Below are 26,841 nucleotides of genomic sequence, written 5' to 3'. Positions count from 1 at the left end.
TGCACATGCCGCTGCAGAAGTCACAGAGGTCCCAGAAAGTCACGGAATCTGTGACTTCCATGATAGACTCACAGCCTTAACCATGAGTACGGAGCTCTTCTCTAGTGCAGGCCTTACAATGTCATGGTAAATTGTTATTTACTAATCAGTAGCAAGGCCCTTATTCACAAATGTTGAGAATAATCTGTATTATGGACAACATAGAGTTCAAGGAAAACAGGCTCTGGAGATAACAATGTGAAGAATTTCAAACTGCTTTAAAATGATCTCTCTGAATTTGTTTTTGCCTTTTCAATGCCAGGATTTTTTTTTTTTTTTTTTTTTGAGTCTGAAGTAGATTTTCTGTTAATTTTTATTATTAAAAAAAAGGTTGTGGTAAGCTCTCTTATTGACTATGCAGTAGTCAGCACCACAAAGTAATGTGAAGATTATGTTCCTGGATTAAGCTCCCTGTAGCTACACTGAAGAACTCTCAGTCTGCCTGAGTGAGCTGGAATCTCTTGTTAAGCCATGAGAATATATTTTAAATCTATGCTTTGTCTGTATCAACAAAAAACACTTAATCTCTGCAAAGAATCAACAGGACTGTTTAAAATAATATACAGGAGCTTTTGAACTATCACGGGATTAGTTCTCCTGTGCACACACATGCATTCATTTTTCCAAAGACAGAACTCAGCTTCTCAAGTGTGCAAACTGATGAAGACACAACGTTCCAGTCAATACATCTCTTGCTCTAAATCGGTTAACTGTCCCATTCTCCATTATTGTGATCGCTATTTTCATCCTCTTCAGAGTCAGCAGACACTTTTTTAATTCTCTGGATGGCTGCCTTTATGCTTCTCTCCAGTTCACTGTCGGATCCTTTACTGATATCTTTCTTGAGATCTTGATTCACTTTCCTTAGCTTAACTCCTTGCCGTATAGCAGAGAGGATGCTGTCTTTTACAGAGGCATTTGAAGGTGACAAACTGGGCTGTTCCACTTTACGAAGAAGAACTTCACCACGTCTTAAAGAAGCCAAAACTTCATCCATGGATCCTATGACAGATCAAATCAAATTATTATTCTCAGAAGGACAAAAATAGCTAGAGTGTGGGATATGAAACCCTGTAAGAGTGTTTACATTATTTTCTTTTTTCTCTAGCAGAGATTCAAGGAAAAAGTACTGTCAGTCCTGGCATAGATTGTCATGGGCTTCAACCATGTCACTCACAATGTTTGGAATTGGGCAGCTAAAGCTCTTGAGTTCAGAATCCAGCCCCCTTCATCAGTACACAAGCTCGTGTGCTGTGCCTGAGAAGTAATTATACACAAAGGAGGACACATTTTTCATTACAGTTTTACATGTCTACATGTTTTAAAAATAATATTGCTGAACACAAAAAAGCTAGCACACATTCTGTATTAGAACCAATCTAGCTTTCCCCCTGTTTGCTTAGATGCCTGCTGTGACGGTCAATTGTGTTTTTCCTCAAGGAAGATTAAAAAAAAAAAAAAAAAGAGAGATGAAGGTTACAGCATAAGGGCTAGATCCTCCTGCACTTGTGAAGGCCGTGGGAGTATCACCATTGACCCAGTGGGAGTTGGATCAGGTTCTAAGCAAGCAGGGGGATCTTTTGTGTGTTAATTTTGAAAATAACTCAGATCTGAGTGAAAACATGGTTTAAATGCTGTTAGTTTCTGAACTTAAGAATCACACTGTGCAAGTTTCTGGCTACATGCTTCTCTTCTGTTTTCTTAGTACTCTGGCATCAGCTCATGTTTCTCTTCTTTTGTTGGACTCTTTGTTGATGACCTCAGACTCAATCAGCAAGGAGGAGGTCACCTTGTCTAGTACTCAAAAGAGGCAGTCTCCGTACATCAATAGGCCCAAGCCCTCTGCTGAGCTGCTCACAGTCGGGAGTCCATCTTCATGTGCACTACAATGAAGGCTGTGTGACTAATACTTTACACACTGTACTGAGAATGTAATACAATACTGAACTCTGTGCAGTCCTCTGGGACACTGAACTGCAGATGCCAGGTAAGGACTCAGCAAAAACTAATTTCACTTAGTATACACCTTTCTAAGTCAAATTTAAACTAAGTCTGCAGCTGAAGACACACTGCCTGATTACAAAGGCCTTTTAGACGGATAATGTTAAAACAGGTGCTCACTTAAGTGTTAGCATTTTAAAAGGAAAGTACGATAATATTTTAGAGCTAATTTGTGCGAGTCCAAATATCATGTGTGCTGCATACAAATCTATCAGAATACTGTACTCTTCCAAAATCTGAATATATTGTATGAAAGCCTTCCATATTAAGCATCTGTGCAAGCGTATTTTACATGCAAAGGTTTTGAATAGCTAAGTGGAGCTTCATAAACAAGTTGCTACGGGATATTTTAGTGCGACCTTATCAGAATGCCCTGGTGTTCATTTGGATACTATTACAGCAATTAAAATCCTGGCTTTTTTCTTTAAAGAAATACAAGATTAAACTTCAAAGCTACAACTTTTCTGAATTTTCATTTTTGGAAGTATCAGAACATATAGTTCTGAGTGGTTAAAGCTGGAAAACCCAAGGCTTTGGTTATGCAAAAATAGTAGCATATTATTGTTATTGTGAATGAATTTTAGCAAAGCAGTTCCTTTAGAAAAAGATAAAAATTCTGCTCTTGCACACAATTCTTGATGCCAACTACAGCCACATGCATGCATCCATGGGCAGCATTTATCCCATGACCTTACCGATTGAAGTCTTACTCTACTGGTCTATGGACCTGCAGCTAAAACTACTTTTCACAGCACCTTGGAAGAACTGAAGACACTTTACAGGCAGTCCTGCCTGTGGTGAACTGAGTGATTACAATGGTTGGACAGATGTATTGTGAATATTTTGAAAAAGGAAAGGTGTGCACCACATTTAAGGAATCGCTTCACTCGCAGTGCAGTGCCGCTCTGTAAAGCGTCATTGTAGAATTGCTGTCTTCCTACTTACATCTGTCCCCTGGGAGTACTCAGAATATCATATCTACTTACTTTGGTAAGCCTGTTCGCAAGAAGTGGCCAACACAGTTATGGGAGGTTTGCTGAGTTCTGTTCTCATACATATGTAAAAACTGTTAGTTAAGTTCCAATGGCAAAAGTCAGCCTTTGGTCACACCTGTGCAACCCCATCAAGGGGGACAATGGTGTCACACAGAGCAGAACTTGGCTGCAGGAACTTTTCCTGTGACCAATGAATGATCTAGAAAAAACAAACAACTTGACTTTCAGACCCTGAGCGGAGTTTGTACAGAACCACTTACAGTAACTTTTACTTGGAAGCCAAGCAAATCTCATCTGGTCACACAAACATGGAACCCCATAAGCTCAGAGTTTGGGTAACATCAGAGTACAGTAAACATTCACATTGCATAAACAGTCAACATTAAAGTGCAGGATTACTAGGAGCACAAAGCTGCCCAATGCTGCAGTCTGCCTGAGTATGTCACGAATCTTAACACACACATCCCTTCTCCTAAGATTATGGCAAGAGTTTGTTCGGGAGAAAAGGGTTCTGCCCAACGTACGATGCTAGAAGTGCCACTGTACATCCAGAACCACTCCCCAGACGTCAATGGGAGTTGGGTTCATAAGAAAGGCAGGCGCAGGTGCTGAATTTGGATCATTATATCTGAACTGCAGAACTGGCAATAAGAATTGTTTACATTAATTTTTAAAAGCTCTTAATAGTTACACCTCTGGCACGGGAAGCGAGAGCGGACCTGTCATTCTAGCAGAGACTAAAGCCAACATCATTTTCAAGTAACCAGTGATCTTGGGGGCCCAACTTTTGACAGTGATTTCCAGAAAGCGCTGATCACCCATCCTCTGAAAGTCAGGTCCCTTTGAGATGCCTCAAAATCACTAGTCACTGCTGAAAATCTTGGCCTGTGTGGACAAGTGCAGGAGAAACGCATATATTGACAGCTGGTTCATTGAGAGGTCAATGCTAATGGCCCTTGTCTCTTGGAGCAGAATTATTGAAGATTTTCCTAGCCCACAGCAGAGAGAGTAGCTGTGGAGAACCTCTGCTTCCTGCCACAATACTCGTTACTTCAAGAGGGTGGGCAAGAGGTCATAATACCAAAGGAGGAGGAAAAGATCAGTCAGCATTTGTGTATTTACCTGTATAATTATTTACAGATCTTTTGGATGAGTCATCTAGTCTCCGTGTTGCAGCACTTTCTGTAGAGCCTTCGCTGTTGAGGGGAAGCAGCTGATCTTTGGTTGTCACTGGTGTCTTTAAGGGCAGAGGCTGGCAGACTGGCAGTGGTGGTGGTGGAGGAGGAGGAGGAGGAAGTGGTATAGGTGGTGGCATAATCAGCCCCTCATTATGCTTCTGTGGCTTTGGGTCATTAGCAGGAACAAAAATCTGGACAGGGATGTCTGCTGGGGTATTCCCACATGCTGCTTTTACACCTCTGGCTTGTGCTGGCCGAGTGCTTTTCAGCTGCTTTGGGGATGGACTAGTTATTGATACAGGCTGAGGGGACAGCGCTGGAGTCTGACGGGAAATACCTTGCGGCTGCTTGGGGCTGCGAGGCTGCGACCGAGATGTTTTTAGCACAAACTCAGCTGGACACTTCTGCAAAGAAAATGAGAAGCCAAGAGTTAACATCCCCATCGTATTGGTAAAAACAATATATGCCAAGGAAAAGACTGCATACTGGAGCCAATACCAGACACACAAGCCATGCAAGAGGAACACCTTGTTTTTTGATTTGTCACACTTTGGGATAAAGCAGGGAGGTGATTAAACAACAAACATTGTTGCAATTGAGATGGGAAGCCTTGGGAGACGGGACCACCGTCAGGGTGCGTCTCCTCTCTTGACTTAATGATGTTGTGTCCCTTTACAACTGTGGTTCTCAACCAGAGGTACACGTACCTCTAGGGGTACGCAGAGGTCTTCCAGGGAGTACTCAAGTCATTTAGATATTTGCCTAGTTTTACAACAGGCTACATAAAAAGCACTAGTGAAGTCAGTACAAACTAAAATTTCATCCAGAGAATGACTTGTTTATACTGCTCTATATACTATACACCAGGGGTCGGCAACCTTTGGCTGGTTTGTTTACCTGCCGCGTCCGCAGGTTCGGCCGATCGCGGCTCCCACTGGCCACGGTTCGCTGTCCCAGGCCAATGGGGATGGTGGGAAGCAGCAGCCAGCACATCCCTCGGCCCGCGCCACTTCCCACCGCTCCCATTTACCTGGAGCGGCGAACCGTGGCCAGTGGGAGCCGCGATCGGCCGAACCTGCGGATGCAGCAGGTAAACAAACCAGCCCGGCCCGCCAGGGTGCTCACCCTGGCGAGCTGCATGCCAAAGGTTGCCAACCCCTGCTATACACTGAAATGTAAGTTCAATATTTATATTCCAATTGATTTGATAATTGCATGGTAAAAATGAGAAAGTCAGCCATTTTTCAGTAATAGTGTACTGTGACACCTTTGTATTTTTATGTCTGATTGTGTGAGCAAGTAGTTTTTAAGTGAGGTGTATCTTGGGGGTACGCAAGACAAATCAGACTCCTGAAAGGGGTACAGTACTCTGGAAAGGTTGAGAGCCACTGCTTTACAACACTAGTGCTTGTCACAGGTCCTCTGGCCCTCCTCTCTCAACCTGGTGCTAACTTATACAAGTGGACTAAAATAACCACTTTGATAGCAAAAGTCCTTGCTATGGAAACTAATGTGGGTGTCACAAACAAGAGGTTTTGTCTTTCCTGTAAAAATAAGCAGACGTGCTTACAGTTTTAAAAGGAGTGAGACGTAAATTTAGACACAAGAGCCTGATTTCCAGCCTAGCCTCCCACAAGTGGCGGAAAGGAATATGCTCCACATATTCTAATTAAACAATTTGATTTGCAAAATGGGTAGGACTATCTTCTCTTTGCTAGGTTTATGTAACCAGAGGCAAACTAGTGAAAAGGGTAACAATGTGACATGGTTCCATCTGGAGGGTGAGAAGATGAGATTTCAGGTTCTTATAAAAAAAGGAAAACTCTACTGAATAGTTTTCTTAAGTAAAAACAAAACAAAAAACCCAACAAAGTGAGATGTACCTTAATTCACTCTTAACTGCAAGAATGTGTGTGTGTACATATATATGTATACGTTTTATTCTTCACCTCACTCAGCATGGATTATGATGGATTAATTCTTAATGATTTCACTCAGAATTCAATGGTCAGAAATGCTAAAAACCATCCACTACTATCCTATAGACATGTTCTTCTCTCAAACTGTCCATTTAAACACTGAAAACCAGGGGTTTAGAAGTCCTGAAAATACAACTCAGTCTTAAAACAGTTTACTGTGCTTCTGCATACTAGTCATTGAATGGAATAGAGGTATAGGTAATAGCAAACATTTATAGCTTCAGACGTGTCCTACGTCAATTGTGGTTACCATCACAAGATACGCAAGACATTTTGGTCCAGATTTTCAAACTCACATGCCCACTTTTGTGTGCCCAGTGCATACACACAAATCAGGCATATGTGCGCAGCAGAACATGAAAACCAAATATTGAGATGCATAAGTGCCACATTTCTTCTTTGCTGAACACCTGAATTCTCCACAACTGTATCAACTTTACTGTCTTCACTAAGGATCAGGTCTCCACTCCGGCTGCCAAATGCCCATTGGCATGTGTGGGAATGACACATGCGTCCTGAGGGCAGCTTAACCCTCCCCATATATCAAGCACCTGAAGATAATTAAGGAAAATAAGGCTATTCCTTAAGCAAAGATGCAGATAAGTGATTGTGGAGGTTTTCTTAGGGGGTGGGAGGAGGAAAGGAAAAGCTGTTGCCTTAAATTCTGTTCATAGTAAGCAAAAGCCACTGCAATACTATTCTGACCCTTTCTGGGGTAAAGTACTAGAGTCCACAGTAATGTTCCAAAAGCGTCTCAATGATATTTAAAGAATGTTGTAAAGGACTAGTGACTAAACAATATTTAAGTGGAAGGACTCTTTCCCTCCCCTCTCCACTCACATTAATCCTATTACTTACATGGCATCTTCATAGTCATACATCTCTTTTTAAAATGTTAGTACATTATTTACAGTACTTGCCTCTTTGAATGTTTTTAGCCTCTCCAGTGTTTTCTGGCGTTCCTGGCTTATCCAAGCTTTTTTCTTCTTCTCTTCCTCTTTCACCTTGTCTCTTTTCTGCATTTAAAGACAAGCAAGTCAACGTGCGTGCATGCAAACGTGCAGCTACACAGTCTCTGCAAGAAATGTTCCTTTTTGGTACTCACTAGCTGGATGCTGTGATGCTGATGGAAGCGTTTTGTGTTTTCCTGTGCCTGCTGTAGTCTATACCGGTGGCTCTCTTCGCACTGATCCTGATGGAACGGCATAATGCATGCAAACCTTAGTCAGTTCACTTTAAAAGTGCGTGTGTGAAATCTGTGCCATTAAAGCAGTTGCAAGGTCCATTACATAGGGCCTTGCCTTGTCCTGCCATGTACGAGTCCCAAGTTCAAGAGACAATGCATCAGGCCCTAAGAATGGAAGTCTGTAGGAATCTTTGCACTGACTTCAGTGGACTTTGGATCAGGGTCTTAGTCTTTCACTACTCTAGGCTGGCAGACTGGGCTTAGGAATGCTACAGAGGAAGCATGTTCAGCCTTTCATGGGAGGGGACAGCTTACATTGTTTCTCTCCCCTGCAATCCATTCAAAAACAGCACTGACAAGCACTGAAGGAATGTACCCACCTGGCCTCAGCCAGAAGGATGGTGGAGATACAGGAAAGAAAGTGGGCACTATAAGTTACATGGAAACTCCGTCTATTCCCCTCCACTTGATGCCCCTCCTCCCAATATTTCTTTATATATAAAATTACAGATGAATCATGCACATATAGCACGGGGAACGTTTAACAGTACAATACTCTTCAACAGGAACAGGTCAGAGAAGACACAGGTTCATTATTTTCTGCCCGAGTCCCCATTCAGTCATTTATTTGTCACTGTCCACATGGAGGATTTTATCCATGCGGTCGGTTAGCATTCACAAATCAGCTGGGGTTTGGCTTCAATGTTAAACAACAGAAAGAGAGCAATTAAGTGAATGAAAACAGAAGCAAAATACGTTCTCTGCCAAGGAAGTGGTCACAAGAGACAGAATGACTGACTGTTCTCCAGATGTATCTCCAATGAGATTCTTCTAGCTCTTCTAGGAAAGCTCAGGCTAGGTCTACACTACAGCGGGGGGTCGACCTAAGATACGCAACTTCAGCTACGTGAATAGCGTAGCTGAAGTGGCGTATTTTAGGTCGACTTACCTGGCTGTGAGGACGGCGGCAAGTCGACCGCTGCCGCGCCGCCGTCAACTCCGCTACCGCCTCTTGCCGCGGTGGATTTCCGGAGTCGACGGTAGAGCCATCAGGGATCGATTTTATCGCGTCTTCACTAGACGCGGTAAGTCGATCCCCGATAGACCGATTGCTACCCGCCGATCCGGCGGGTAGTGAAGACGTGCCCTTAGTCTAGAGGGGGGGTAAGAAGCTGGACAGATAGGCCAAACTCTGTTTTCTGAATTTAGTTCGGTGTGGTTACATGGGTGTAAACGAACCAAATGCATCCCAGCAAGGGATGGGCTGCCAGGGCCAATTGTGATCTCATTGTCTTTCCACTGTGCTGCTCTCACTGCAGCTAACACAAATACGAAACAGTGAGTGAACAAAAAACCCACCGAAATGAAAAGGCTGGACAGATTTGCAGCAGCAACGCCCTTCCGAATGACCATCGCCCTCAAAGGTAAAGAAGGAACCATGGCACTGCATTTGTTGTTTGTACCTGCAGCCTTCTACAGTCTGGGCCAGATTCTCTCCTGCCCTTCAGCTGCTTTCTGCCATACGGCTAGGGAACAAACAGCCCTAAATCTGGCACAGCCAGCCAAGGGAAGATTCTCCCCCATGTAGGTGGATCCTCTGGTGGCACAGAGCCAGTGTTACTGCTCTTAGCCCATACTCCTTCCATCTGCTGGCAAGGGATCTGGCCGGGACTTCACTGCACTCTAGTAACCCCAGGCGTCTATCAATCCCTTGGGGTCAGCGGCAGCCAGTGTAAGTTAGAGCAACTCTAATGTATCATGGGAGACTGTCCCAGAGCTGACCCAGGATCAGTGGAGCATGAAGCTGTCTCAAACCCCCTCCTCCTGACAAGGACCAGTACCTAGTCACGTACTGTCCTGTATGCTCCTCCCAAAGCTTCCCTCATTGTTTTCCATCTATTCCTCAGCAAGCAGGATTTGTGGCATGAGCTAAAGAAACTGCACAGCTCCAGGAGCACATTTACTTTTTTGTTCCTGAGGTAGGCTCGTCTCGCACAGATAGTCCCACGTTTAGCCTCCAGCCGCTGAGTCTTCAGCCTCAGCTTAGTGATTTCTGATGAGCAAGCACAATGTTGTCCCACTGTCTGCTCAATGACCTGGAGCTCCTCAGGATTTTCACAGGTATCATAGTAAACAACTTCATCCTGTTTCTCTAGAAAGGCAGTCGGCATTTAAAAAAAAAAGAAGAGAGGACTCCAGAGTTCCTTAAATGTTTAAACACTTCGAGAGCTAATGACACCTTAAAAGCCATTGAAGCCAATAGGTAATTTGTTAGACAGAACAATTTTAAACAAAGCGGATTACTCTTACATATATTCAGCTTCATCCTGCAAACACTTACGCACACACGTCACTTGACTCCCGTGAGTAAAGTTACTCATGTTTGCAGGATCAAGCTTATGCTTCCACTCTTGCCATCACTTAGTTTCCTATTTTAAACGTCTTCTTTTTTAGGATAACATGTATAACTTTTCATTCACCGATTGGAGTCTCGTGGCAAACTAACAAGCGTCATGAGACAAATACTAAGCAGTTTATTCTACTATTAAACAACAATGGACAACATTGTTTCACTGGACGCTGTACTTACAAATAATGGAGAATACTTAACATGGATTGGTATGAACATGAGAAATGTCTAACATTGTGTGTCAAATATATACAGTAGTTTAGAAAAACAACAAGAACACATCAGTACTTCAGAAGCATCAAATTATTATCACTTCTTTTTGGTTTTAATATTGTGTGTTTTGCAGCTTTACCGTAATTCTGCTGCAGTTCGACACTTTCAATATTAGGACCCAATTGTTAATTGGGTCTCCTTAATTGTGTCACAGGCACATCAGTTTGTACGCACAAATCAGGTAATTGTAGGACCAGAGACACACATGCACATTCAGTTACTTGTTTTATATGTGCAAAAGAGATGCACACACATATCACAGAGACAGTTAAGAAGGTAAGTTGCCAATCATAGAATCTCAGGGTTGGAAGGGACTTCAAGAGGTCATCTAGTCCAACTCCCTGCTCAAAGCAGGACCAACCCCCAGACAGATTTTTGCCCCAGATCCCTAAATGGCCCCCTCAAGGATTGAACTCTGAGTTTAGCAGGCCAATGCTCAAACCACTGAGCTATCCCTCCCCCCAACTTTTTGTGTGTGTGGCCCTTCATGTGTATTTATCAAAAAGTATTACCAAATTTGCTTAGTAAGGCAACAAAACAAAAGTTGCTTCAGCACCAAGAAAATCTCATAGACTCATAGACTCTAAGGTCAGAAGGGACCAATATGGTCATCTAGTCTGACCTCCCGCATGATGCAGGCCACAAAAGCTGACCCACCCACAACAGAATCTTCCAGCCTGCGACCCCTGCCCTATGCCCTAAAATCCAGTAATGCTCCCTTGGCATCAAGAGCCAAGTAGGTGTGATTTACTTTTTTATAGGATGTGTGCACCTCTGTGTTAGAACGTTTGGCTTTCTGCTTTTCTTTAAATGATGATTTTCTTTCTTACCTTTTATCTGTCTCCTTAAAGTGTCCAGCTGTGTAATAAGCAGCATTTCTTCATGTTTAAGTATCTCAAATTGTACATCATACAATTCCAGTTGGGTTTCATAATACTCTATTTCCAGCTTCTCTACTAGAGCTATATTCTCCTCTTGTTCATCAAGGTTTTCCATCTGCACGTTTCCGAACAAGAGGGGAAAAAAAACAAAGAATCAGGGAGAAAATACACACAGAGACACACTCCAAGGTTAGCTTTATACAACTCAGATGGAAACAGCAGGAGTAAAAACAACAGACTGACTACTTAGTCATTTCAACTGAGAACAGATGGTTGTTTCTAAAGGTGGCCAGCAAAAGGGAGACATGAGACATAGCTCTGGGCCCTTTTTTTGGCACTTATTTATGAATGAATGAAGACCACCTGAAAGAACGGTGTGCAATATATAAATAAACTAATAGCTGAAAACCCGTGCTGTTGCATGGGTAGAATTTGTCAAATTGTGTGTAAAAGAAAGTTGAAAATGGCTGAGAACTTAAAAATTGGACAGTAACAAACCACAAATCCCAGTGGTGATTAAATCTGGGATAGTCTGAACTAAAAGAGCTCTTAGCCATGCTTGTAGCCGTTTCCATTGCTTCACACTGATTCAACAGACGTTTTAGGTTTCAGAGGGACACAGTGACAATCCTGGAATCTTATTACATACATCAAAAAATCCCACCCACCTAAAACAAGCTGGGGGAAAAAACTGTTTATCTCCATTAGTAATTAAAATCGTGTCTTCCCAGGACAACTCTCTATGGCAACTGGAGAGCTAGAGAAATGATGACATCACAAGTTCCTTCTTTAACTCCAATGCCTACTAAACACAGCTGCTCTGTGTGTAGATCTAGGGGACATGACTGGGCACAGTCACCTGCGAAAATTCTGACCACAATGACACATGCTTAGCTGCCAGAGTGATGGACACAACAAATGCTTTAGACAGACATGGTTGGTTTTCTGAAGCAGAAACAAAGGGGTTAGATAGAACCTCATTAACCAGGAGTTCCTGTTAACCATTCATTTAAAGAAAAAAATCTCTTAGGGCCTCCTGCAAAACATATCAAAGTCAAGGTGAGTCTTACGATCAGGTCCTTAAAAAACAAAGCTTTGAATTTTAAAGGTCTGTACATAATCTCCAGTCACAAGGGCCTGTGTCACATTGCTTGTTTGGACATGCATGTGCAGCATTTGATTTTACAAGACAGAATCAAGATCAAGGACTGAAACCCAAAGTCTGTGTTATTTCAAAATGAAATACAACAAAAATGGCCAAACAAGTGCTATGAATTAGTGCTCCACACACTGATCAGAGATAATACAATAGTAGTTAATTATTTCCAGTGGTCTGTTGTGGATTTTACTGATGAAAAGCTCTATCCAATAAAAATACCACCCGGTATGCATGACTCTGCATCACAAATATTTTTTTAAATTAATAGAATATTGTGCCATTCATAATTCCCCCCCCCTGTAATAATGCTAACAACAGTTCTCCACTATGCAGAAATCTATTATAAAGGACCTTTTATAAAACACAAATGCACTGGTCTTAAGAACAACTAGAGACAGTGTAGTATATTACACTTGGAAAATAAAATAAAAATCAGAGAATTGTAGTAGTAGTTAGAGACTGTATCATTTTGAATTTTTATATTATTCAAGGCACAAAATTTCCCATTTCTGATTCAGTGCTATTAATATATCCCGAATTATTGTAAGTTATTCCTCTCTGAAAATACCTCACTTCTCAGTGTTAACATTGAAAAGTGAAAGTTCTTTTAAAAAGGTAAAAACAACACTTTAATTTGTAACTTTTTTCTAAGCACGCCTCTTCCCCTATCCCATGCACACTTGGTGGGGGAGTAGTAATAAAAAAAAGGGAGAAAGTGTGCATTTCTCCACAATTTCAAAACAAGAAGTTTTGAAAATATCAAAAGGGGGAGGTGAGCCTTTTTTGTTTCAAATTAAAAAAAAAAAAAAAAAAACTAAAAATTAATCAAATAAGTCAGGGGAGGGGGAGGTTCCCCCCACAAAATTGTTTGAGGCAACCCTGGTTGGTTTGGTTTTTATTTTTTTTAAACAAAGAAATTTTTCATCACAAATTTTTTAGACAGTTCTACCATTCAGCATAGCACTTCACCACTGAGCGGAAATGGGCCTTTTGACCCTGAAAAACTCCCACTGACTACAATGGGCTTTGGATGAGGTCCTTACATTGGGGTAACAGAAAAGAATTCAAGTCACTCTTTGCTAGGGTCTTACATTTTTCCGGATGTCAGTTCTCTTGTGATTCAGACACAGTTCTCTCGCTCTCATGTGCTGAAGAGTCTCTTTTGCTAACATATACTTCAGGTTTTCTAGTCTTGGAGAAGCAGACGCCCAGGTGGCTTGGCCAAATCTCTTCCGATCTTGTTCCATCTGTTTGTGCATTGCTGCCAGATTAAAGGGTTGCAACAAAGCATCATAAATGCTGTGGCACTAATAACTTTCTTCAGGTCCTACTGAAAGTGGAGCGCATGAACTCAGCATGGTATTAAATATTTTGAGGGAATTACTTATGTATCGACTGTTTTGAATTTATAGGACTAGAAAAGCTGAAATCATTGTATTATAAATAAAGGTCTAATGTTTTGGTCACAAGTTCCACCATGCACATGATTAAATACAGCATTAAAAAACCCTCTGATTTAATTAGCAGGGTGAAATCCTTAATAGTCTGCACCAAAAAAAAATTAGAGTAAATATTTGTCAGATGAGGTGTTTGTTGAGAAGCTTGTCAGCTGTAAATATCAGGCCCTGTCTACTGCTTTAACCAATGGTGAGGTTTAGACCAATTTAGTCAAACTGGTGCAAGTTATCATGCAGACACTTTTATTACTTATGCTGGACGCTGGCTTGTGCTGGCCCCAGAATTTGCAGGTGGGAGGGGCTGCAAAGTGGTTCAAGGGTGTTCTCTTCCTATCTGCTGTCTTGTACTGAGCACAGCTCAGCCACACTAGGGCATATGTGCTTTAAAGTCAACTCTTCAGTAAGTTCTCCCTCATTACCTGCCAGTGCCGTTACAGTTTCTTTGAAGTAGCTCACAGTGATGTCCTGAATGGAGCACACCGCTTCTTCCGCTTGCTCAGTCCAGTCTTCAGCTTGTTTTTGCAAGGCTTCTATTCTTTTAGGGCCCAGCCTACCAATCTGTAAGGATTTCTACAGAGAGACATGTTATTCTTCAACCAAACGTCAATCACGACAGTGTTGTAACTCAGCCTGTACAACACAGTGGAAATTATGCCAAGGCAGGCCATGACGGCTGTCGTGACCTCTACATCTACTGTAGTGAAGTGAGTCATTACTCATTCATCGAAGCTACCCTATTTTTGTTCTCATTGTCAAAGAGCCACCTTTGTTCTATAACAATAGCTTAAGCATTGCTAGTAAGAAAAACATTGGATTAATTTATTTCTTAAAGTAATGTTAACCTTCATCTTCAAAAAAAATTACTTCTGTCTGAAAATTTTAATTTTTGACCAAGAGTGACTCAAATATATTCTGTTCTATTTCAGTTACAGCGATAGTCTCTATTTTTTTCTCTCACAGGTTTTACTTCATGCATTTGACAAGCACTTTGCACTCTTATCTGTTTGTGAGGATCTTTCACACAGCAACAGGGTACATGGAAAGATTTAAGAGGCAGGAAAGTGCTTTTGTAAAATCCACAAAAATTGGCAGGGGAAAAGGGTGAGTGTAGAACCTGAAAATACTTTAAAAACAATTGAAATCTAGTCTAATATTCCATTTAAGATTTTAACATAAACAGAACAAATTGTTTTTTTCAGAGTTTGGTCCGTTAACTGCAGTCTTCACTTATCTCACCATAAATAAAGCAACACATTGGAAACTGTAACACCTTGTGCATTGATCTTAGACTTTCAGTTTGCAGGCCCAATATGGTGAATTAATCATGATGTTGTAGCCTTAACTCAGCACTACTTTGCTTCTGTTCGTTCCACCTAAGACATTATTTTAACACTTCTTTAACACTGTATTAAAATGAAAAATCAAAGCAATGCATGACTGCTTTCCTTCAAAGTATAATACAATTGCAGGGTACATCAGATACAAAAACACAAAATACTGACATTAGTTGGAATTTTCAAAAGTGAATAAAGAGCACAAGTCCTTTTGAAAGTTAATACAACAGGTGTTCTTTTGTCGCTGAAGTCCCTGTAAACTCAGAATACCAGGAAAAATGTCTCAGAACTGAAGGTTTTTTTGCTTTAAAAAAAAAAAAAAAAAAATACACCACCACACCCACAGTGGAGGAAACTAAACAGAGCATTAAGCATTAAGCAGAAGCCAGTGGATGAGATGCTATTCAAGCCTTTACCACATGGATCTTATACAGGCTATTGACAACAAGTCAGCTTTAACTTTGAACGTTTCAGGTTTTTATCGTGTTACTCACAAGTTGATGAACTTGGGGAATAAAGCCAGTGAATATAAATCTTGGACATACTTGAGTAGTTCAGAGCCTAAATTGCACAGGGGGCAGATGGAGTATATCACATGCCAGGGAGTTTGATCTCTCAAAGAAAAACCTACCAGGATTTCCAGTCTGTATAATGTTGCCAATTCTCGCATATCTCTAAACGGCTGCAGTAAATATTGGTAGAATTGTGTTGCCATGGTAACTAATTCCTGATAAGCTTCATCTTCTTCTTCATAAACCTTCATTAAAGCCACCATTGTGTCAGCATTTTTATGCTTCTGTAGAACCTAATGGATAAAAGGTTTGTTAGTTAGCATTAGCCGCAGTACGTGCACATTTCTCGGGAGAATGGACAGAATGAGGTATAACAGTGGTGCTCTGAGCCTGCATTTTGTGTGTGTGTATATATTGTCACCCTTGACATATGTGAGTGGAAAGAACCTGTCACTTATCATTAGATGAAATAGTCAAGATTTCCACTTAGAAGAGATGTACTCAAGGCATTCAGCAATTACACCCAGCAGGAAATATCACCAACGACAAACTCGTAATGGTACTAATTGCTGAACATTACATTAGAAGAATGACTACACAATGGTGCCTAGGACATTTTATTTTTTATTGTAAAAAATTCTAAATGTTCACAATGATTTTGTCATTGCCTATTATAAATATGGATGGCTTGCACAGTAAGTAGATGAGACACCATGGACACGAAGGACAAAGAAGGTATTCCTTAAAATCTCATTCTTCCCCGCCTCCCCCAAGACTACTAAAAGCCTACTAACGAGAAGTGGATTTTGTATCCGGAGATCTGACTCCAGACACAAAGATACAAACTTTCATTTAAAAATAGAAATTCAGACACAGGTTTTTATTCCTGATAACTTCTGGAGCATATTATAGTTATATTCCTAAAGATGCAGTATCAGAATGGCATGTCTGAACCTTTAACTTAATCTTAACTATGCCAATAATATGTATTTTGATTTTTAATTCTTGTGGGGAGGGACTTCCTCTTCCAACATGTCTGTAATCTGCAGCCCAGTCTCATTTAAGGCCTTTAAGTGCTACTGCAATATAAATGATGTTTTTTTCAAAGTTGCAAATTTAATAGAATGCCAATAGATCAGTGAATATTAGTAGCTAGTCACAAAATCATTACATTTGCATGACACAATGTAACCATTTATTTTTCTTATTTCAGGATGTTTGGGCAAAAGACCACCAAAGTTTTTAACAATTTTGTGTGTTGCGAGAGAGAAACTGACAACAGCCCAGTCTGTGTGCCAATTAAGCTGAGACTGGCTCCACAGGGAACCATCATCCTTACCTAGAAGGATGCTGGTTATGATACCAAGCCTCGAAGCGTGGAAAGGAGGAAAAAAGAGGAGATACTCAGGAATGTGACAGGGAAATGAAGTCTTCTATGCAGGGAGGAAAAATAAATGGGAAATGTGGACCTGATCATGTTGCTATTGAAAGAGGTGAAAATCCTCACCCTGTTCTGGCTACTTTATTCTGGGTAAAAGGGGTAGAGAGGCTTCAAAGGGCCCTAAAAGCCTCAGTTTCAGATAGGAGAGAATTGCCCCAATGCACACCTCACATGTGCTGACACAGGAGGGCCATGTTAGGGGCAAGGAAACACAGTACTGCTGAGATTCCAGGCAGCGTTAGGGATCATAGGGCTGCCCCACGAGGCTGTTGTAACTAAGATGGTCCCCCACACGCGACTTGCAGCAATTTAATGATTTGTTTTTTCCATTGTCCAAGCCAAGTGAACAACAAAGTTGGAATGAAAGCACAGTGGTTAGCTTCATTTCTGATTCTCCCATACAACGTGGGGGAGATGGAGTTTCATGTCGCTGCTGGTGAACATTTATAATTGGGAGGAAATAATCAGTGAATATTAACGACTACGCATGAGAACATTTTAATTCATCTTAAGTTTTGTAAAACCCTCCAGGCATAAGACCTAATTTTCTTTTAATAGAAGTCTGGCGGACTGTTAGCTCTAACGGTTCAGTTGGCATTGCTATAATTGCAGGAACTCCACTTTAGAACAAAAATAGATGACGTTTCTATATATTTCCATGTGTCTTTGTTGGGCCCATTGTACGCTGGAAAGGAAGGTATTACACTTCTGATTGGTGCAGTAGATAGAAGCAGGATATATTTACTCTTGCCTCTAGTTCCATCTACACTGGCACTACCACCATTAATGGAAGGACTTGGTTATAAGCCCAGAAGGATGATCTTGTATTTAAGACAAGTCAGGAGAAGACCAATTTTATTGATAGCTCTGCACTAGGTGGGCGGGCTTCGCCCGCCCACTTCCTGGATCCCAATAGGTCTGCACTAGGTGTCCCTTGGTACCTGGGGGAAAATAACAGAACCTCAACGTCCTTACCTCTAAAATGTGTATAAACAACCCACCTCACAGTTGCAAGGCCACTAGAGACAACAGTGCTGTTTAAGGCATCCCCTGACATGGCTAAATTATTGTCCCAGATTGCAGTATAGGTGGAACTGAGCCATGGTTTAATCATGTTCCCAAAGCATGCTAAAGGCCTGCCAAAGTCCAAGGCTGTTGTTGCATGGGTCAGGAACACAGATTTATACAGTGTTCACTCCAACTTAACGGAAAGACTCAGCTGTGTTTTAATTGGGTAAGGAGGCGGATAGGTTGATTCTGGTGATCCAATTACAGTCCTTTTTACTTATTAAAATGTAAATAGCATCTTGTGTAAGGAGCATGCATCAACATTGTGTGTCATTCTGGAAAAAAATTGATTATTGTGGAGATAAACAATGATGGATCAGGTTGTGTGAAACACGAGGCCAAAAGCAGACTGTTTAACCACCTAAAAAGTATAGTAAGTGTGCTAAAAAACCCCCCACATCTTATTGCTGTTAGCAAGTGGAATTTAGTTACTGCAAATATGGTTGTGTGGATGCAGCATAATTAGTCTTGACAATTGTTTTTAAAGGCTGTTTTAAGAGTTATATCCCATCTGCATCTAGGTTACTAGGAATCATTTTTTAAAAAGTGATTTCTTAACACTGCTGAAAATATAGATGTGACCCTAACATACTAAGGAACAGACTTTCAATAATAGTGCCTTGAAGTAGATAAGTATCTTTTTTTTGGTTTTAATTGTCTGTTCATGAATCATAGTTGGCAGTTTTTCAGAAGGTTTTTTATACGTATAAGAAATAAGAACATGTATCACCATTAGTTTATACACCAACTAGGCCAAAATTTCACACTTCGGCATCCATAAATCAGATATTTGGCACAGGCACAAGGCCACTTAGATACAAACTGTAAAATCTTCAGTTGCGTGCATGTACCAGTTGCTATTATACATACATTAGATGTTCACAGACTTTTTGGTGGGTACGTAGTTTTAAGATTATGGGGTGATTAGTTCACATTATTTTGTGTCTTATTTTTGGTAGACATTATTCTATAGGCACAGGTGGTGGATATTCTTAGTTGAGGCATGTTTAAAAAATATAAAGCTTTGAGTATCTTGCACAATACTTTGTATAGGACACTTGAAACTCACTTTCATTCCATATTCTTATAGACATGGCCTTCAGAATGACTGACATATTCAGAATACCCGACCGAGCTTGGTAGCTTAGCTATTTTGGGATATACAAGTGTTTACTCATGTAAACACAAAGCTTACCACTGGTCCACTATTCCACAGTGTCACATCCACATATTTGCACACACTCCAAAACTTTGTTCTAGCATCAGACTAGATGACAGGATGGAAGAGGATGCATTACTGATTCAGTTAGGAAGTCACCATAATTTAAAGATCTACTAAAACAATGTATCTATTGACTGACGAAGCACAACCTAGCAAAATGGCATCTTCAGGAGAGTGTGGTTGAATCAATAGAGCTATGGGATAGGAGTAAATTTACACTATGTCCAAGTTGGAAGGGTTGGGGTCCAAATGAGGCACCCCAAAAGAACTGTGAACCGTGTGGTTCTTTCACTGTCATATGAACTAATCAAAAATACATGAATCTCCTTCAGCGGATGCTCTTATAGTGACATCACCCATTCATGCAGACATAACATTCTACTAAGAGCCCAAAAGGACACATGAACAGGTTCCACCAGTGGTATTAATGATCCTTGCCTCATGGAGACAGCTACTGTATTTTAGTCTCCAGTGAAACAACCTGTGAAATGAGGTAAAAGTGACCCGTTTGTATATCAACTTGTAAAAGCACTTTCAGCCCCAAAGTGCTATGTAAAAAGAAGTAGAGCTCAGAGCCCTGTAGTGCATTAGAATATTGGTCTAGAGATGTGTAAAATTATGTTCAAAATCAGGCTAAGCCTGCCAAGCATTGCTGAAATCACTCAATCCCTTTCTGGGCACATGGCTCTATTTCATGGTGTCCATGCAAAAGCCATCGAATTTCACATTCTCCACCCAAAATGGCAGTTTTGGCTACTGGTAAATTTTAGCCTGAAATCCAAATGAAAGTGAACATAAGAACGGCCAATACTGGGTCAGACCAAAGGTCCATCTAACCCAGAGTAGAAGTGGCTTGTACTAACCCTACCAAAACCACCACTTTTGGGCTGGAGGGACTGGAGGCCTCACCAAAGGCCTGTGGAGGAGTCTGGGTTGCCCTTGTGTTCAGGCTTCACCCGCGGGCCTACGGCTGGGTTACTAATGGTAACGCTGTCGCCTTCGGAGCTGGGAGGGGCACTCAGCACAAAGTGCCACCACCCCAAGGGCACGTGCCATACCGATGGCACGGAGAACATTTCCATACCCCCTTGGGCACCTGCCCTGTGCAGGTCTCAGCACCAGCCCCTCAGGGTACCTGGGTCCCATCGCCCCCACTCCCAAACACCCAGCCCAGGGGCCTGTACCCTCCGCAGGGCCTCCTTGGCCCGGACCAGGTGCCCCTTCAGGGCCTTCCTGCGGAACTCGTGCAGGTTCTCGAAGTACTCGGCCTCCTGCTCCTGGTCTTGGGCGAAGAGCGAGTCCAGCACCACCCTGCGGCCGCACAGCTCCAACGCCCAGCCCAGGTAGCGCTCCAGCCCGCGGCACAGCGCCTCCAGCTCGGCCTCCTCCAGCATCGGCCCGCTGGGGAAGAGCAGCGTCCACAGGCTGCCGCTGCTCTGGCCGGGCAGCACTGGGGGCAGCTGGGGGAAGCAGGGCTCCAGCCGCTCGCTCAGCGCCGCCAGCTGCCGGTGCACGCCCAGCAGGGCCTGCGCCGAGAACAGGCCGGCCCAGCTCTGCTGCTGCTCGGGTGCCGGCGTCTCCTCGCCCCCTTCCCCGGCTGCCGGGCCGGCCGCCCCGCGCTGCTGCTCCTGCAGGGTGCGGTTGTGGCAGGTCACCGCGAACTTGCTCTCGATCTCGTTCCAGCCCACGAGGAAGCGCAGTTTGTGCGGCTCGGGCTCGGCGAACGCGTTCTCCCGGATGGCCACCCAGCCCTCCAGGCTGTCGGGCTGCGGCTCGGCCTCCATGGCCCAGCCCGGGGCAGGCGGCTCAGAGCCCGGCCAGGCTACCGGACCCGCCGCCCGCGGGCTCCTCTCGCTGCCCCCCCAGCTGGCCCCAACGTTCCGCCCCCCGCTACTGGGTATCACCCAGAGCGAAACAGAAAGTGACATTTCTTAAAGGGCAGCGCGGGGAGGGGGGGGAAGTATGCGGGAGGGATATACGTCACCAGAGCCTCTGCTTTTGATTGGTTCCTTGGCCTGGGGGAGGAGCCAAAGAGTTGCCCCAGGAAGTGGAGTCCATTGAAAAACAGATGCTCCTGGGAGGCGTAGTCAGCCTGTGCCTTTAAAAGGCGGGGCCGCGAAGCTGGGAGAATTGGTCCCGCTTGAAGAATATAAACACACAGGCATGCACACACCTCTCCCTCTTCAATGTAGTTAACGTTCCCTGATTTAAACCAGAATCAAAAATGCAGTTGATATGAATAATTAGGGTGACCATACTATGCTAAATACAGGACACCGGGTAAAATTACTCATATTCAAGTGCATTCAATGGCAATCAATCAGAGCTATGCAGTAGAAACGTTCAAATTAACATCAAGTTAACTGAGCCCCTGTCAAAAAGAAATATGGTGTAGCTGAATTCTTTTTATTTACCTTCTTATCTGTAAGGCTTTAGGGTTCACAAGGGGACAGGTGACACACATACCTACCACCTCACACACACACACACGGGGAGCGGTTACACACAAATACTCCCGTACCCCTCTCTCACATGGGGGAGTGACCAACCAACCCGACCCTCCCTGCCTGGCACTCTCTGTTCTCCATGCCTGGCTGGGATAGACCCGCCTCTCCTGGTACCTGGCACCGGGTCTTCCCAGGGCAATATATGGGGTGGGGGGGGCACATAGGGTCACATGCCCCTGCCCAGATTTCTGTCAGGGTTCACACCAGAATGTGGCCAGCAGCAGCCTTTTGGCACCATGCAGGAGGGAAGGGACAGGAGCTGCTTCCAGCTGCAGGGAGGGGGGGGTGTGGAAGGGATGGCCTGACCCATGTCTTTGCAGGGCTCATCTCTACTCTCCCCCTCCCTTGTGGCTGGAAGCAGCTTATCCCTTCCTGCCCACACAGTGTGGAAAGGCAGCTAACATCTCCAGGCTACTGCTGGCTACTGACACAACCCAGCCACCTCCTGTCCCCTGGCTACAGCACGGGCAGGAAGGTGTTAAGCCCTAAGGATGCATTATGCACCAGGGCCCAGGGAACCTGACTGCAGGGCTTCAGCGAACATGGCCAGAGAGGTGGCTAGGCAGGGGCTGGTGCCTAGGGGATGGAACAGCCCCGTGCTCCCTGGGGGCAGGACCCAGGGTGGGGGGGAAAAGGTGAAGAGTGTAATAAGCCCCTGCCTGGGGGGTTGCGGTGGAGCTTGTAGGTTTGGGGTGTGAACAGGCTGAGGGGCGGAGAGGCTTCCGTGTACCAGCACTGTGTGGGACATTGGCACATGCAGGGCTTGGCTCGTCCTGGCCAGCGCCCTGGGCAGGAGGGTCTTGGGCTTTCCCAGGGCACCGGCCCAGTCAGAGGCAATGAGGGAAGGAAGGAGTCTGCCAGCCAGGCTGTTGGTGAGCTGAGCCCTCTGACTAGGGGCTGGTTCTCCGCACAGCGCTGGGAGCAGGACGTGCCATGCCGGGGGCGGTGAGGATATAGAGGAGGAGCAGGGCGGGGGGCAGGCAAAGGGGCAAAGCAGGGAGAGGACAGCGAGAGGGGGAGCATGTAAAGAGCCGATGGGTGGGCAGCAGAGGCAACATGTAACCGGTTGCCGCCTCCCTGCACTCACCAGCCACCGCAGCTCACAGAACGCAGCCAGTGCTGACCGGAAACGGGACAGGAGCGAGGCCCTGCTGGCCGAGAGCCAGCACGCAGTGGGGGCTGCACTGACGGACCAGCAGAGGAAGCTGCCAGTCCCATGTGCTGCAGCTTTGCCCCGCCACCCCAGCCTTGCACACCCACCCCCCTTGTCCCCTACTCACCGCTGGTGAGTGAGCGGCTCGCGAGCAGGGATCCGGCCAGCAGCAGGATCTGCCAGTACTGATTGGGGGGGAAGGGGGTGGACACGACAGAAAATATGGGACAATTTGCCCGTTTTTAAGAAAAAGTCGGGACACCTGCAGAAGGGCTTAAATATGGGATTGTCCTTTTAAAAACAGGACATCTGGCCACCCTACGAATAATGCAAGCACCTGCAGTTCCACAGTACAGTCACTGAGGCAGTGACTGAGCAAAAACGATATTCAGTTTAGGAAACAGATTTTCATGCTATGCATTGTGAACTAGTATGCCACAGAGAATTATGTTAATGTAACACTGAGAAATTATGCTCAGTCAAGAATCATGAAATACATACTCACTTCCACTATCACAATATCTTAGCATTAGTTTGCCCATAGTTGAAACATAGCCATCTCTGGTTCCGGGCTCATCCACTGTCTCAGTTTCTCCCTGAATGGTCATCTCGCCGTCTTCCTCTCTAGTATTCTACCAGCTTTCCCTTTGAGACAAGTAGTAGGCCTTTCAACAGAAACTATCTAATCTGTTTGCCCATCACTGTAGTATTTGAGACCCAGATCCTCAAATATATTTAGATACCTAATTCCCCTTGCTTTTAATGTTGTTGTAGCCATGTTGGCCCAGGATATGAGATACTAGGTGGGCCAGGTAATATCCTGGTGGTGGAATAGACAAGTTTTTGAGCTAATCCTAAAGAATAATCCTAAATCTGAAAGCTTGTCTCTTCCACCAACAGGAGATGGTCCAGTAAAAGATACTACTTGACTCACTTTGTCTCCCTCATTGATTTCAATGGTAGTTAGTGTTAGCCAAATAGGGCCCGTTCTCCCCCCGGAGCTTACCTAATTACACCAAGGAGGCACGGAGAGACAAGAAGACGGGTACCAAGTTCTTTATTGATCGATCAGCTGAGCGGGTGCTCTCATCGGCTAATGCCAGAAGAGAGACACACCTTACATGGCCGAACAGGCCCTTTTTATAACCAGTAACAAACAACTTAGCCTTCATCCTTTTGCGTCATTACGCTGACCTATAGATAATAGGTTACACAGGATACATATATTATTTTGGGGAGGGGGATACAAGAGACATCTGTGGCGGATACATTTGTCATTTTGAAGGGAAAACAAGGTACATTTGTTGACCCTTTGCACTAAATACCTTGAGGATATATGGGGAAACAGCTGCATATACTTGTGAGCCAAGTGAGCCAATTAAATTGGTTAACAAATAGCTGACATGATTAAATGCATGGTTAAATGCACGTCCTTGGTTCTATTTAGATCTTTAGGCCTTTTCTATCAGATCTCCCCCTTAAAAGCATTTTAAGAGCCTTATGGCCCTTGTTCCTCAGTTCCTACTGGCTGGTATAATATCATCATTTGTTGATATGTAACCTGATTAGCCAGTCTTCGAACTGCCACAACCAAGCAAGGGGTAAAGCAAGCGAGAGTTAATAGGGTGGTAACAAAGAATATAAAAAGGAGAAAACCTTTTCGTAGCCATCCCAATTGTGGCAGCCAGGAGGTAAACCAATCTGTGTCCCACCCACCCCAGGTCTGTACTGGGACATGGGCTATCTTTCTCATTTCCTTTGTTAACTGTTTTACTGCCTGGCCATTATCGTCTATTTGTAAGCAGCAGTTAGACTCATTCAGTTTCGCACAGAGTCCTCCTTCCTCTGCTAGCAAGTAGTCAAGAGCTATATGGTGTTGGAGAATTGCATGTCTCATTTGAGTCGATTGATCGGCCAAAAGGTCCAGTGCTGCGGCTGTTTGGTTGGTTAATATTTCCAAGATAGCCTGCAGCCTAATGATTCGGTTTAGATTATAAATTGGTTCCCTGGCCCCTGTTACTAGCTCACTAGGGTTCCAGGTGGCCGGTCCATAATGTTTGATGATCCTTTCAGGGGGCCATTCCTGAGCTCACCAAGTTTGGGAACTCCCGGCAGTCAAAGTGGAGTCCACAAACTGTTTTTCTCTAATTAAATCATCATAAACTTTAATTCCCAACTTATTTCCTTGGTTTTGAGGCAGTAGAAAGAATAGAGGCCTAATATATTCTACGTAACATATTTCTGACCAGTTTGGAAGCAGTCTGCGATAAGCATAGGATCCACAGATCCACTAATGGCCTTTCAAGGCCCAGGTCCCATTAGCAAAGGGGCCATCCCAGGTCTCGGGGTAGTCTTCGGGGCCCGGCTCCTCATAATACAATGAGTTACCTGATTCTATGGGCCCCCCGAGAAAAATAGATGTGCCGTCCGGATTACAGTAATCACATTTCCATGCCCCAGCCCCTGCCTTCCAAACACAATTGCAACCAAATTTTGGGCTATTGGTACTAGACCAAAATTGTTTAAAATGGGTCACTCGGGTTCCATTAGGGTGTTGCCATGCCCACTGATACCATCGTACCACGTGGTCCTTACTGGTGGTATTATCTCGCTGGCAACTTAAAAAGAGGGCATCAAAGTACCCATCCAATCCTACTGCCTTACAACCATCGCCCGTATGATTTCAGTAGGAACATCTTACCCAGCTATTATTAGTCAGCTTTACATGGGTATGGTTCCATCGTCCTTGATACTTAAAACAGTCATACATATGGCAGCTAGGATGATCATAGCAATCAAATCCTAGAGATAAAGTCCAGTTGCACGTACTTTCCCCTACATACTTTCCCCCGTGTTTTATTCGATTAAGGCAAAAGATACCCATCCCAGTAGAATAGAGCCGCCAAGGGCCACTATCCTCAGTCCACCTTCCTGTTCCATTATGCACTATGCTTAAGTTACTTAGCCACCATTTGGGCTGTACTGGCTGGGCTACCCAGGGCCACTCATTTAACTCTCCTGGACCGCCACACACCCAACAATTGGTAAGATTAAAGGAATCTGCTATTATTTCCCCTAATTGCAAAAACCTGTTTTCCCAACCATATGAATAACTGAATATACATAACAGAAACACAAAGGATAGCTTCATTGTCCCTTTCTCTTAAACAGTCCCTTTAGTCCCTCTAGTCCTTGGTACTCCCAAGTGGAGTCTTCACCTATGCCACCCCGGGCTTCCAGAGCCGGAGCGGACAGAGGGCTGTTGTCCTCTTCGGTTGTGTTGCTCTCCGGGTTTGGATTCAGAAACTGCTTTACCCGTGTATGCTGTGTCCACTTGTCGCTCCCGAGGACCTTAACGGCGGCCTGGCTGATGAGCGAAACAGTGTGCGGGCCGTCCCACCGTGGCGTGAGGGGATCACGCTTCCACTTTTTGATAAGGACTTGATCACCGATCTGGAATGAATGCACGGGTTGATCCAAGGGAAGGGTCTGGAAAGGCGCCGCGTATCGATGTAGCTGTAACAAAACAGATTGTAGCGCAGAAACCTGCTTCCACAAGGAGTCATTCCCTACTTCCCAGTTTACATCCTCTCGGTACCCCGGGATGAGTACTCGGGGAGGGAACCCAAAGACCAGTTCAAAGGGTGAAAGTTTCAGGCCCTTACGCAGGGCCCTCCGAATGCGGATAAGGGCGAGTGGCAGAGCATCAGGCCACTTTAAACCGGACATCATACACAGTTTAGTGAGAGTATCTTTGAGAGTTCTATTCATTCTCTCTCCTTGGCCCGAGCTCTGCGGTCTCCAAGGTGTATGCAATTTCCATTGTATACCGAGGGCCCGTGACACCTGCTGAACCACCTGGGAGATAAAATGGCTTCCCCGATCCGACTCAATTACTTCGGGGAGATGGAAACGGGGAAGTATTTCATGTAACAGGGCTTTGGTGACTGCCCGTGCCTGACAATGCCGTGTAGGGTAACACTCTACCCACCCAGTAAGTTGGTCAATAAAAACAAGCAAATACTTATAGCCCCTACAAGGGGGGA

At 44.0% G+C, this 26,841-nt stretch overlaps 1 protein-coding gene across 1 annotated transcript; it reads right to left on the bottom strand.

Annotated features, from left to right (window-relative positions):
- Positions 1 to 328: 328 nt before the first annotated feature.
- WHAMM (WASP homolog associated with actin, golgi membranes and microtubules) lies at positions 329 to 20,934 on the bottom strand. Its single transcript, XM_065412195.1, has 10 exons — positions 20,320 to 20,934; positions 15,524 to 15,697; positions 13,978 to 14,128; positions 13,193 to 13,362; positions 10,892 to 11,057; positions 9,343 to 9,530; positions 7,298 to 7,384; positions 7,113 to 7,208; positions 4,158 to 4,617; positions 329 to 1,041 (listed from the first exon to the last, which is right to left on the bottom strand). The coding sequence occupies exons 1-10, from the start codon at positions 20,917 to 20,919 to the stop codon at positions 746 to 748; spliced, it is 2,388 nt and encodes a 795-aa protein (XP_065268267.1). The 5' UTR covers positions 20,920 to 20,934; the 3' UTR covers positions 329 to 745.
- Between the last annotated feature and the right edge of the window lie 5,907 nt (positions 20,935 to 26,841).

Source organism: Emys orbicularis, chromosome 10 (assembly GCF_028017835.1).
Source record: "Emys orbicularis isolate rEmyOrb1 chromosome 10, rEmyOrb1.hap1, whole genome shotgun sequence".
Taxonomy (NCBI): domain Eukaryota; kingdom Metazoa; phylum Chordata; order Testudines; family Emydidae; genus Emys; species Emys orbicularis.
Note: the sequence above shows the minus strand (reverse complement) of the source record. Positions and strands in the feature narration are given on the sequence as shown.

What these genes read in the sequence shown, in the direction of transcription:
- WHAMM (XM_065412195.1), bottom strand. Translation starts at nt 20,919, where the DNA reads ATGGAGGCCGAGCCGCAGCCCGACAGCCTGGAGGGCTGGGTGGCCATC. An exon ending in AACTGTAACGGCACTGGCAG is followed by an intron (nt 13,363 to 13,977) that starts GTAATGAGGGAG and finishes TTAATCTGGCAG; the next exon opens with CAATGCACAAACAGATGGAA. An exon ending in ATCTGTAAATAATTATACAG is followed by an intron (nt 1,042 to 4,157) that starts GTAAATACACAA and finishes GATCTGTCATAG; the next exon opens with GATCCATGGATGAAGTTTTG.